General features: G+C 39.6%; 2 protein-coding genes across 2 annotated transcripts; both read right to left on the bottom strand.

Annotated features, from left to right (window-relative positions):
• Positions 1–2,049: 2,049 nt before the first annotated feature.
• Positions 2,050–3,255, bottom strand: LOC137297231 (neuronal acetylcholine receptor subunit alpha-3-like). The gene is made up of 2 exons (XM_067829243.1): positions 3,106–3,255; positions 2,050–2,628 (listed from the first exon to the last, which is right to left on the bottom strand). Exons 1-2 carry the CDS (start codon positions 3,253–3,255, stop codon positions 2,050–2,052), a joined length of 729 nt encoding a protein of 242 aa, XP_067685344.1.
• Positions 3,256–8,883: 5,628 nt separating this feature from the next.
• LOC137297230 (neuronal acetylcholine receptor subunit alpha-6-like) lies at positions 8,884–10,801 on the bottom strand. Its single transcript, XM_067829242.1, has 3 exons — positions 10,703–10,801; positions 9,773–10,234; positions 8,884–8,994 (listed from the first exon to the last, which is right to left on the bottom strand). Exons 1-3 carry the CDS (start codon positions 10,799–10,801, stop codon positions 8,884–8,886), a joined length of 672 nt encoding a protein of 223 aa, XP_067685343.1.
• Positions 10,802–13,371: the final 2,570 nt, after the last annotated feature.

Raw genomic sequence — 13,371 nt, 5'->3', positions numbered from 1 at the left:
GTCAATCACAGGTCATTAGTGTGTATAGGACTGTACAAACATTAGGTCTATTACTCCTTGTTCAACATGTCACGCTTAATTCAAATTGAAAGAAACCAGGCTATCAGACGTTCGGAAGCTGGAGTGTCTGTCCATTATGGTGCCCGTCATTTCAACGTAAACAACCACGATTTACTGTCTCCAGCATCCATACAAAGCTACAAAGACCACAGAGCGGTTGTCCAAGGGTCACAACCCCTCGACAAGATCGGCACATTACCCTTCAACTACAGCGAGATCCGTTCTTGCCAACCCCTTTACCTTTCGAAAACGTAATGCTGTCACCATTCTTTCTGGCCAGTGAAATGTCGTCAATCATTTTTTGTCTAGCAGACCCTGTATACATTTCATGTTTTTCATATTGAAAATTACATATCTGCTTCATATTTGACTTGCGTTATTTTTGCGAGTGAGTATAGTTGGTTATGGGCGTGTTTTATCATAACATGTCAGATATAGTATTTTTATTTTTATATCAGTATTTTTATTTATTATTATTTTCAAGTGATCCCTTTGAGCTTCTGGCTCACTGTCGGGATACTAATTTCTCCCCATTTCCCAAGTATATAGTATTGGGGGATCATAGTAATCAGCTTGTCTGTCCATCCGTCCGCCTGTCAGTCCAAACTCCCAGATCATATCACTCAAGGTAATGGGGAAATGTAGGGGTAGCCGTGTGGTTAAAGCGTTCACTCTTCACGGCCCGTCTTCGATTCGCCACATGGACACAATTCGCGATGCCTACTGCTGAAATATAGCTGAAGACGATATAAAACATAACTCTTTGGGTAGGCATTTTGAAGCTGGAACAGTAAGGAGGGATAACAATATATAGATAAACAAATTCTTTATTACAGTGAGAGCAACTATTCGCTTTAGGTTCTTACACTATTATCAATCACGTTATGGACAGAATAAGGTATAGAAGTTTGAGGAGATTTTTGTACAGTTCAACGGGAAATGGGATTGCAACAGAATACAACAGCAAACTTTATTACTAAATTTATTAGATGAGTGTTTCGGTTTAGAAAAAAAATGTTGTAAAAGGCTTGTGAGTCAGTCGCCTTCAAGCCCCCCCCCCCCCCCCCCCCCAAAAAAAAAAAAGCGATTTTGGGAAATCCCTAGGGATTTCATGCATTCCCAAAGTCTTCCAGTTATTTTATAGAATTACTTATTTTCATGTGTTCCATTACATGCATTCCCTGTTTGGATATCAGTGAATGTGTGAAATTCATGTTTGTAACGTAAAACGTAATTGTCGAGTCTCATTTCATCCCTCTGTTCTTAGGAGTTGAAAACTTTGACAATTTACCAACACCTTTGACTAATTATTAGCTTGACACGCGGTACAAAGATCATTTTCTCACAGCATTACGGCTGAGTTTCATTCCATCCCTCAGGTCTTTGGAGAAAAGTTTGACAGTCAAGATGGATAATAATAGAGTAGTTATATAATAATAGTAATAAAATCCCTAGACATTTTAGGAAATGCATGAGATACCTGGGTGTCGTGGTGTCACAAAATCACTGAGTCTTTAAGGGGTTACGTGAAATCTCTTGTTTCACACACTACATATACCTACTTCACAGTTCAAGAGTGTTCTGACCAAAGCTATGCCACGCCACAATCTTCTCAGATTTTCAGAATCCCATCGGAAGACACATGAAGCGAAAAGAAAAGGAGGAAGCTGCTCACTCTTAACAAGTGAAAATACATAGCCTCAGTTCAATATTGTGTGAATTCAAATTCACATTTAAGCGTTTTAAACTTTTGTGACCCATAATAGCTAAAACTTTATTAATGTGACATCCTAATCAACAAAATCACATACGCATGGTATCAGTTAGACACACAAAATATACAAACACCTTAAAGCACACACAACACATGGCACAAGCATACCTACTGGCTAATCAAGTGTCTTTAACAAAAGTATATCTACTGATGTATCAAGCATTCTTCTTCATTTGAGGAATAAACGATGACAGCCCTTCACTGACAGTCGTCTCTCATGAGACGACAATGAAAAATATCAGGTTAATGAGAACTGTGAGTATGAAGAACGTTCCAAATGCCACCCTGTTACACTTGGTGATTATTCCCTGATTCATCTCTGACTTCTTCTTGTTTGCCGTGTCTTTGACTTCGGGTTGGTTGGAAGAGACGTCTTCATTTCTAACCCGTGGTTTCAGTACTCGGACCTTGTTGTCTTCTTGCCAGGCAACAAGCACCCCACTTGGACTGACCTTGCCGCTTTGAAGGTTTGTGTGAAATAACTGCATGAAGATTGTGACAAGACATATAAGTGTGCTTATAAACACAAGAAGGGTGACGTAGACACTGAAGAAACACACATGGTCGGATTTCGCTGGTAGGTAGGAGTTGATGACATTGAGAAACATGGCATATGACAACAGGATGGAGACACACAGGGACACTTTTTCCCCACTCTCCTCGGGCAACAGGAACACGAATATGTTAAGAAATGACAGGAACACGACAGGCAGGATGTTGTTGAGGATGTAGAAGGCGGTTCGTCTCTTCAGGACTAGCGTCACTTCTATCCAGCTACCACTGATGTCACTGATCTGGAATTTCGTCAATAACATTAATGCGCTAAGAAGGTGAAATTCACCGTTTTCCTGATATGTTTCCAGATTTACATTCGAGTCCACTACCTTCAAAATTTCCTTAGTAACGGGGACATAATATGTTTGCATGTGAAAATTGCATGTCTGGCGATCGAAAGGAAACTGACGAATATTCACTTTACATTCTGTGTCAAACCTACTTGTGACAGAATACACAACTGTGCCATCCTGATGGACAAGCACGGTATCCTTGTCATCTTTTAGGTACTTCATGTCTGTCACAGAGTCAACATTTAGTACGGTTGGAGACCATACGTCGGCCACAGTCATAGTAACTGCAATCGGAATGTCATTTGTCGAGTTCCACACCAAAAGCTGGTCCTTCCATATCATAACAATGCATGCTTTAAAGCTGAGCACTTCTTGTTTTTCATCCAGTGATAAAATTGAGTACAATCTCATACTGATACTCACTGTCGTGTTGGAATCATCTAACACCGGGCGGATCTTGGGGTCATAGTTCCGGGTGAGGTTGGCCAGGAAATCTTTCTCCTTGTAGGAAACAGTGCCCAGAGTGACGTGACAGATAAATATGATGGAGACACATTTGTGTATAGCAAACATTTCTAAACAATGTTCACGTGATTAGTGATGGAGACAACCTCGATGCAAAGCGTTTTGGTTTTAGAAATTATTGAAGGCATTATATAGGTATCGTTGGTATCCAGGAGCAACGGGGCAAAGCTTGGACGTTTGGTCATTATCTGGATTCCTGAACTGAATGACCAACTGAATAGCTCTATAAATTTGATGTTGCGTCATTAGCGCTAATTGCCATTACAGTATCGATGTTTTGGACATTGCACGTGCAAGACACAAATAATAAGAAGCTTCTAGATCAATCCTAATTGGTGTGTCGAACAAGCTATGAATATTGACATGGGTGTGTTATGTCATACCTTAAACACATTTAGCATTGTCTACATTATGTCGTATCTCTTTGAGATTTCCGAAAGTAGTAATAATTGGGTAAACATGGTTTTTTCGGACACGGATAATCCTTTGACTCATAACACTGGAAATCATGTTGATTTTATGATGGTAATTGCTGTTTAACAAAACACCATTTTTGTAATATGTCTGTACAAGTAGGTCCCAAGACGATTTAATATTGAATTTGTTGCTGAATGTAAACATTTTGCGTATCTCACACGAACAGTCAACACTCTCCTCTTCAGAGCCCCTGTCATCCTCTTGATCCACTTAAGGGGCACCCCTACGCTATTCCTTGCAGAAAACAGCTTCCAAACCAAGATCCTTTTTTGAAATATATTCCTTCATAAGTTTAACGTTCCGAAATTGTCCCAGGAAATGACGCTGTAAAACATCTTAAATATGGCAAGAGTCGGGATCTGAGGGATTAAATGCCGAATTTGTTACGGTTTTTTTAATAACATTGGGGCAAACTTGTTCTCTGTCAGTTTCGGGAAAACATCAAGTCCGCTTACGCAGAATATGACCATAGTTCTGACTACCATCGATAAGTCATCAGCTGACATGTTGACTTAACTGCTAAAGGCAGAACGGATGATGTAAATCTAGCCTGGGTCCATGCAGGAAGCATATGTACTGTAACTCCCCATGGTCACTAGTATGGTGATCTACCTTCGATTGTTGACAATCTATAGCCTGCGTTTATGTAGCATTGTCGTATATAGTTAAAATATATTTTATTGAACTGCTAGTTTTAGATTGATATCTATGATACTAGTAGGTTTACAACATGCTTTAAATTCCTAATTGTGTGGATTTATGATATAATTATTGATTGTTCTAGTCACGATATGGCTGAAATAGTGCCGATATAACGATAAATTTTAACTCACTCACTCACTCATCAGATGATATGAAGTTATCAATAGCTGTGTCAACATGTATGGCGTCTTCTTAAGTTGCCCAGATCGACATTGTTTACATATTATGTGTTTCTTGAGTGAACAAAATGTGTAAGATATAGAGGATACCTTATTAAGCGCGTTACTTATTTGGTATCAAACGGGCCAAAGCGTGTTTGATACTACATCTTTCACGAGATATCAAATGATATCACTGTAAACGTCCGGTCTAGGTACATACGTCAAATGGAACAAATAACAGGTCATGTAATGGGACTTTGAACTGGTGATAAACAAAAGGTAGTTCATAAATATGAAATTCCAAATACAAAGTGAGGAAAGGCAAGATATATGCAAATGACAAATCCCTTTTAATCGTTGAAGTAAAACATCAGATGCAAGTTAACTGTTCATAACATAGAATTGCATCACACATCATAATTGTCAGTGGTGCGTCAAAACGCATACATGATGCCACTAAACAAATCTACTGATCAATAACATGTATTCCATGAGAAGCTAGTACTGACACTAATCATATGTCTCCCGTCAGTCAGATAAACAAATGAAAAATATAACGTTAGTGAGAGTTGTGAGTTCCAAATGCCTCTCTGTTGCACTTGGTGAGTATTAATTTCTTCATTTCTGACTTCTTCATTGCTTTGGCCTTCAAGTCCGATTTGTTTGGAGAATCATTGTGAGTCTCTACTGCTTCCAACTTTGTTTTCAGATCCCCCCCCCTCCCCAGATGTGTGTTCAGTCACTGCATGAAAATTGTGACATGACACGTCATGGTCGGAGTTCGCTGGTAGGTAGGAGTTGATGAGATTGAGAAATTCGTTAAAGTTTTTTCATACAGAGAATATTTTGAGTACAACCGCACACTAATCCCCTACTGTCGTGCTGCAACAATCTAACACCGAGCGTATCTTGGGGTCGTAGTTCGAGGTGAGGTTGATTAGGAAATCTTTCTCTTTGTAGGAAACAGAGCACAAGGCTAGGTGACCGATGTTAACTATAAGGGCGCATCTACATAAACCAAACATTTACAAACGTTTGTCACCGTCGCTTATGATGAAGGTTAAAAAACAGAATCCCGATGAAATCAGCTAGACGGATATTGGAAATGATTTATGGTAGAAATTTACTGTCCAGGAGAAACCTTTTAGACATAATCAGAAGTGTTTACGCAATCGGCAAATAAAGAAGCTTTGTCAGTTCGATTTCCCGTTCCTACATTACGCTTGTGTCGATCTTTAGTCCTTCTACATGTTGGTTCGACAGTTACATGTTCCTGCCATTGTATGAATCCCATCTCCCATTTGTTCTGAATATTGAGTTGAGGGTACGTTATGTCATCATCTCCATTTACAGTAGCACCGATTAAAGTTGGCAATTGTGTCGTATATTCATGTTAATTTAACGTGTACAAATCATTTCCAGGAATCATGACTAATGGGAAATGCAAAATGTATGATATTTTCCGATTGGGACCGTGAGAACAAGTCTTAAAGTTATTGACATGATGAGGTGTCATATGTAGGACAGAGTTTTAATCACTTGGGTAGCAAAGCGATTCGGCAATAAGCATCAATGTTTTATTGTAATGGCAGAAAAAAACTTGGCCATTGTTGTAACTTGGACATAGGGTGATATATTGTTTCATGTTACACCTGGAGTTGCTCAGACATCATCGACACCTCATTTCACTTTGCATAGGTGCGATCGTAAGGCACTCAAGGAATCTGTGATTGTTGACTGGTTGCATGTATGTGTCTAGATATTTCATAGATTTCACACCGCGATTGCTGGTTCGGCGGACAGAGTCTTATACATGGCTCTATTTTCCTCCCATATTCACCAGACACATATGGTATAATTGGAATAATTGAAAGAGGCTTTTTTTTCAAAAGTGCTGTTTTGCTGGTAGTGTTTCACAGTAATCCTGGAGATACTTATCCAGATTTAGTGTAACTAAATTTCAGTTACTTCACAGTCATAAAAAACCCATTAACTAATGTTACTGATTTTCTTTGTAGCCGACCCGTGAAGGTCCCGGGGTAGAGTAGGTCATCAGCAACCCATGCTTGCTATAAAAGGCGATTAACATGATCGGGTGGTCAGACTCGCTGACTTGGTTGACACATGTCATCAGTTCCCAGGTGCGCAGATCGACGCTTCTGCTTTTGATCACTGGATTGTCTGGTCCAGAGTCGATTATTTACAGACAACCACCATAGAGCTTTGAATATTCCACCGTAAAACTACCACGGCGTTTAATCACTAATGTCGTTTAATCAGCGCAGCCTCAACCTCGCGATGAAAAGAAGTCAGGATGGGAGGGAAACCTGCCTAAAATGGACATAGTTCAGGAATCCAAGATGTGCAATGGCTGGCCCTTTTGATGAGGATGATGATAACGATTACAGGATAAGAGTGACTATTTCTCTGGGGTTTTATTTTGTCTCCAGATAGTTCCCAGATGAATACTGATCATTCTTACTGCAATCCATTTTAAGAGAAACTAAAATATATTTTAGTCATTGTTCCTACAATGTTTCTTCTATCAATTGAGTGTGAAGCCCATTTCTGGTGTCTGTTTGCAACTAGTAATTAAATCCCAAATGATATAACTATAGAAGGCGATACAATATAAAACAGGCTATAGATAGCCAACAACTGAAGGTAGATCACCATACTAGGGACCATGGGGACTTACAGTACCTTGGGCTACCTGCATGGACCCTAGCTGGAGTACTTCTGACTGTAGCCCTGTATTGTCTTCTACCACGACCTTGTTGCTGAATATGGGCTACATCTTCCCCTTCCACGTTGGGTCACGTTCATGTCCCTTATGCCCTTCACGACATCTTCACCAAAAGGAAATTCTGATGTTGTCTCCCTCCTGAGAGAGTATGTAATTCCCGCAACATTCAACAGAAATTTAAATCTATCAATTTAAAAAATGTAACATTTTTTTTTTCATTTTAGTGTTTGATACATTTATCCACGATCGCCAGCTACTGCAGGGTTGGTTGATATTTATCCAGTTAGGGACCATGTAGGTAGTCAAAGTAATGTACGACCCCATGGTACCTGTGTGCCCGTAGGCACATGACTTGCTGAAAGTCTTTTCTAACTCAAAGTGGGGAGTAAGCCAAACCATCATCCTGCACCTACATCGATTATGGGTCCTTTCCAAACTTGATTATGGCTCCATTATATGGTGGAGCCAGCTAAAGTAACCTAAAACAATTAGCTTCAGTGCACTACCAAGGTCACAGACAGTCTCTCCATAGAGGCAGATGGGCCGTACACGAAGGGGCCACAGGCCAGTTGTCATGCCAAGTACACAGTTCAACAAGCTACTACTCATGTATTAACATTGTTGCCACGGAGCAGGGTAGATATCAGGATGTAGAGATATTACAATCGCAAAAACCTATTACTTGTTTTAAGAGCTAGATAAAAAGATCCAAGATCATTAATGATAATTATATTCTTTGACAGGAACAACTGAAACAATTTCTCTTTGAAGATACATCGTTGTCTGAACAAAAACATGAAAGCAGTGATACATTTGACAAAACCATTTCCACATCCATAACTGCATGAAATACTTGTCACATTCAATGCCCAAAACTGAACTGGCATCCTTTCTCTGCAAGGTTATACTGATATTCATATGCTATCTTCAAGATAACATTTTCAAACTCATCAAACTCATATTTGCAATATATCATAAAACTATATTCAAAATATATTCTAACCCGACATTTAACTTGTGTCTGTGACGCTCTCCTTCTTTGTCAGGTGTTTGTAATTCACGTTTTAATCTTATAAATCTATGACTTGATTTAGTCACGACATGGCTGAAATATTTCTGCTGATCATTCCTAACTGCATTGTCTGGTTGAATGTTACAACATGATGTGTCCAATAAAACTTTGTTAAGTATATTCACACCCAGGACTGGTGCATTCTCAGGTTTCTTTTGTGAAACTTTATCCTCTGCTACAGCAGACTACGATGTGCTAAACACAGACTGATGGTCAAATTAATCATCAGTGATGGGAACTGTCTGGTCCGCTTATGGCTCATCCTTTCCACCATCAAGCCCCAGTGTTTGACGTAACTGCTGTCGACTGGGATGGAATTTTCATCACAGCTTTCTGCACTGTTTACGTTTTCAGTCTCCATTTCCGCTGAAGCGTCACGTGACTGTGAAATCCCATTATGGTGTGGTAAGACGATAACTTGACTGTGCTGATGGAATTTCCCCTTCATCATCGAAATATATGTCCTCCTCTTATTTACAGAAGTTGCCGATGTGAGTTTATATCCTACCTCACTTACTTCAGAAGTTGGGAGGTACGTTCTTTGGCTTCAGCAACAGGTTGGATGGCAATGTATTTGCCTTGGTCTCTAACGACTGGCTATCTCCACCATATGCGTCTGATTCAAATATCTAGAAAAATACAATTAACCCTGAATTCCTACATGACGGACTCGTTGGAATATACAGTGGTATTTGAATCTTAACTTGGAAAACACTGCATAAAATAGACACACAGTGATACAAGTGTGATCTTGTTATCTTGTTACCTGTTATCTTTGATAAAACAGGTTTTTTTTGTTACAATATGTTAAACACGCATAACAACTGTCTAATGCATTTAAATCATGAGCTTGATTCCAAAGGTACAATACTTTATGGATAACAACTTCTAGTTTGTATTATCATGGACATGCCAAGCGCTCTTATATGAAAATGACGTAAGAATCTACACCGAAACGACGCGTTATAACATAACAGGAGTTGTTATCCATAAAGTGAGTGAGTGAATTTAGTTGTATGCCGCTTTTGACAATATTTCAGGAATATCACGTCGAGAGACAACAGAAATGAGCTTGACATATTGTACCCATGTAGGGTTATTGAAATGGTATTGTAACTTACAAAGTGCTAATCAGATTAAATAACATGAATTTGGATTTTGATGGGAGGTTGACTCAAGGATTGTGTCACATGTATCAATTGGGTATCAAACACTTATAATATATCGATAAACTGACCTATTGACCACTAAATGTATTGCCCGTAACAGTAACGCTAACATGTAATCCAATCATAAGGACACGCTAATGAAATATGTAAGGTTAGTGAGGGCCGTGAGTATGAAGAACGTTCCAAATGCCACTCTGTTGTATTTGGTGATTACTGCTCCCTTCATGTCTGACATTACTGCTTTGTCTTTCACGTCCGATTTGTTTGGAGAGACATCATCAGTCTGTAGTTTAGTTCCTCCAACTCTGCTGCCTGATTTACAAGTGATTGGTAGCCATCTTGGGGTGACCATGTCACTTTGAAGATTTTTGTGGAGTAACTGCATGAAGATTGTAACGAGACATGTCAGTGTGCTGATCAACACAAGAATGGTGACGTAGACACTGAAGAAACACAAGTGGTCGGAGTTCGCTGGTAGGTAGGAGCTGATGAGGTTCAGGAACATGGCATATGACAACAAGATGGAGACACACAGGGAAACCCTCTCACCACTCTCCTCGGACAAACGAAAAACAAAAATGTTAAGAAATGACAGGAACACAACGGGCAGGATGTTGTTGAGGATGTAGAAGGTGGTTCGTCTCTCCAGGACAAGGGTCACTTCGATCCAATCATGCGTGGCATTGAGAAGACTGTATTCCTTATGTGTGATCGAAGCACTAAGAAGGTGAAATTCTCCATTTTCCTGATATTGTTCTCGATTTATATTGAAGTCTTGTACCTTGAGAAATTCCTTAGTTACAGGAGGATAAAATGTGCTCATGTGAAAATGGCATGTCTGACGATCGAAAGGAAACTGTTGGATATTCACCTTGCATCCTGTGTCAAATCTGCTTACATAGCTATATACAACTGTACCATCATGAAAGACAAGCACCGTGTCCGTTTCATCTTTTAGATACCTCAGATTCGTCACAGAATCAAGATTCAGAACGGTTGGAGACCATACATCCATCAGTGGTATTGTGACTGCATAAGGAATGCCATTTGTCGTATTCCACACCAAAAGCTGGTCCTTCCATAACATAGAAATCCATGCTTTAAAGCTGAGCACTTCCTGTTTCTCATCCAGAGATAAAAGTGAATACAAGCCCATACTTATATTCACTGTTGTGTTGGAACCATCCAACACCGGCCGGATCTTGGGGTCATAGTTCCAGGTGAGGTTGGCCAGGAAATCTTTCTCTTTATAGGAAACAGAGCCCATAGTCAAGCCACAGAGACAAAGCAAAAGGAAAAGGTCACCGTTTTGTAACATTTCCAAAACTTTGTCAGAGTGGCTGATTACGAAGGGTGCAACAACATGAGCGCAGTGAAACCAGTCACACCTGGAGACAAAATATTTAAAATGATTTGTGGCATGGTAAAACTGTTCGTGTCGAGAAACACAGTTCATACATAATCGGAAGCGCTCTCGCCATCCGCAGCTGAACAGCTTTGTCAATTCAATGTCGCACTCCTATACTGGGCCTAATACCCCAGCGGATATCGATGTTTTCCCTTTTATATGTTTGACATGAATAAGAGCTTTCCATGATATGCCCCTGAGTGAATGAATCCCATCTAGTAATGATTTGAATATCGGCTTGCCAAAGCATTTTTCAGTAATGGTTTCTAATGGGACGTCTGTAAACAATTATGATGCTCTCCGAGTGTAAATATTATGACAACCCTTCATGTTATTTACATGATAAATTGCCGTCCGCATTAGTATCACAGAGTTCTAAAGGATTGTTTGTGAATCAGATTAATTTGATTCGGTATCAAGTATAAGATCTGAATGTACTGGCACGAGAGTATTCCCTATTATTGACAATGGAAGATGGAATTACGTATCGTTTGGTGTTATTTTGTGTTTTGCGCAGTTAACGTCGGCACTGGTTTTTCGATTTGCGGAGTTGACATCCCTAGCACACCAGTGATTGTAGGTTCATCACGAGCATGGTTCTAGCTAAGCGATACGCAGCACAACAGTGTTGAATGGTTTGATGGAGAGGATAAATGTCTGGATCTGGTTTTCCATGATCGATGTAACTCATTTTTCTAACGTATTATTAGGACATTGTTGAAGTGAGTTAGTGAGTGAGCTAATATCTAAAGTCAAATTGGCATTTTCAACCCTATCATGACAAGAAGAATTTTGACATTCACAAAGACTTAGATATGCGCAATTTAACCGGTTTATCGGCATTTACTGGTTCAGGCATGAAAACTGTACGTATTGCGATACGCTGATCAAAAAGTGGCATTTTGACATACATGCAGTAAACTCTGTAACACTCGAAAATCACCGGATATTCGGGTTTTTACGTCGGAAGTCATGCGTTTGTTGGAAATTGGCCACCAACAACAAGGAAGAAATTATTTTTGCGCCAAATACAAGGGCCACGTCCCCAGTGTGGCAGCATTTTGGTCTACTGGAACTACGGACTAATGTAGTATTCGGGTTGATGATGAGGTCAGTCGTCAAAACGTGCTTCTGCAAATGTCCAAACAAATACACTGGATCTTGCAAGCTGCTTTGGAGGGAACTCCTAGGAGAATTCTCCGTGTTCACTCTTGATTACAAATAAAATTGCCAGGTTCGTTATAAAAGATTTGCGTCCATGCACCATTGTGAACTCGCCAGACATGGTTAAAACTCTTGACAAAAGATATGTTATTCCTGATAGGAAACAATTTTCAGAAACAATTATCTCAAGGGTGTACGAAGAAACAAAGCAGCAAGGCATTGAAATCCGCAGAACAGGTGGGTAATAAATTATTGGAATTAGAATGTCAAGATTTTCTGCCATCTGATTGCTGACATATTCATTAGTCAGTGTCCTTATATTTTGTCAAGTATTTAGGTAATCAGGACTAAAGTACAGAGTACACTGAATGTTAGATTTAACATGTTTAAAACAGATGATGTTAATTCAAAGAACCGTATCATCTTAATCTATATGAGAAGATTAAAACATCAAGATGTCTTATATAAACATAGAAAATGTTTTTCTAACATTCATGGATTAAATTATAGGTTACTATCACACAGATGACTGTATCTCAACGGAATCCTAACTAACTAACTTCAGTTCACACTGATGACGAATGTGCTACAAACACGACTGAGATTTCTCCCACTTGATTCTGAGGCATTGGAGAATGACGAGGAGGAAAATCCAGACACTTGAGAAGACCCTAAAGACTGGTGCTCACCAACCAATATAGATAATCATCCTCATTCCCAGGCCTCTGAGAAATGCCTACACCGGTCTCATCAGCTTTGTGAAATGGTGCAGCACAGAGGCCAGACCGACAGAAAGGCGACTGAAATGAAAAACCCCACCCTTCTATTTGAACCAGAGGCACCCTTTCTCATTTTCGTCCATCGTGACAGTAAAGTGTGCATCCACAAGACTATTTAGATCATGACTTCCCCCTCTTCTGAGAAGATCCCGTACCAACAAATCCTCCATCTTAAAGTGCTGGTAAACTGAGATGGTTTCCCTTCTATCTGTGATATGCCCCCTTCCGAAGAAGTTCTTGTATCTCCTGGTCTGTTAGACTCCTTTCCTTTATTGAGAAAGGAATCAACTTTGTTCCCTCCACGAGTGTAACACTGGTCGCAGGTTATCTTTTCGAGAAAAAAATAGATTCTCCCTGCCAAAGGAAATTTCTATTTCAAACTAACACTGGGGCCAGCACATTTCCGTTTTAGCAGGGTATCTAAATTTAAGAACAGGCTTGCTAACTGATTTTTGAGAAGTAAGGATTTGGCTAATAAATGTCTTT

This window comes from Haliotis asinina, chromosome 9 (assembly GCF_037392515.1).
Source record: "Haliotis asinina isolate JCU_RB_2024 chromosome 9, JCU_Hal_asi_v2, whole genome shotgun sequence".
Classification (NCBI taxonomy): domain Eukaryota; kingdom Metazoa; phylum Mollusca; class Gastropoda; order Lepetellida; family Haliotidae; genus Haliotis; species Haliotis asinina.
This window is presented reverse-complemented; position numbering and strand designations above follow the sequence as displayed.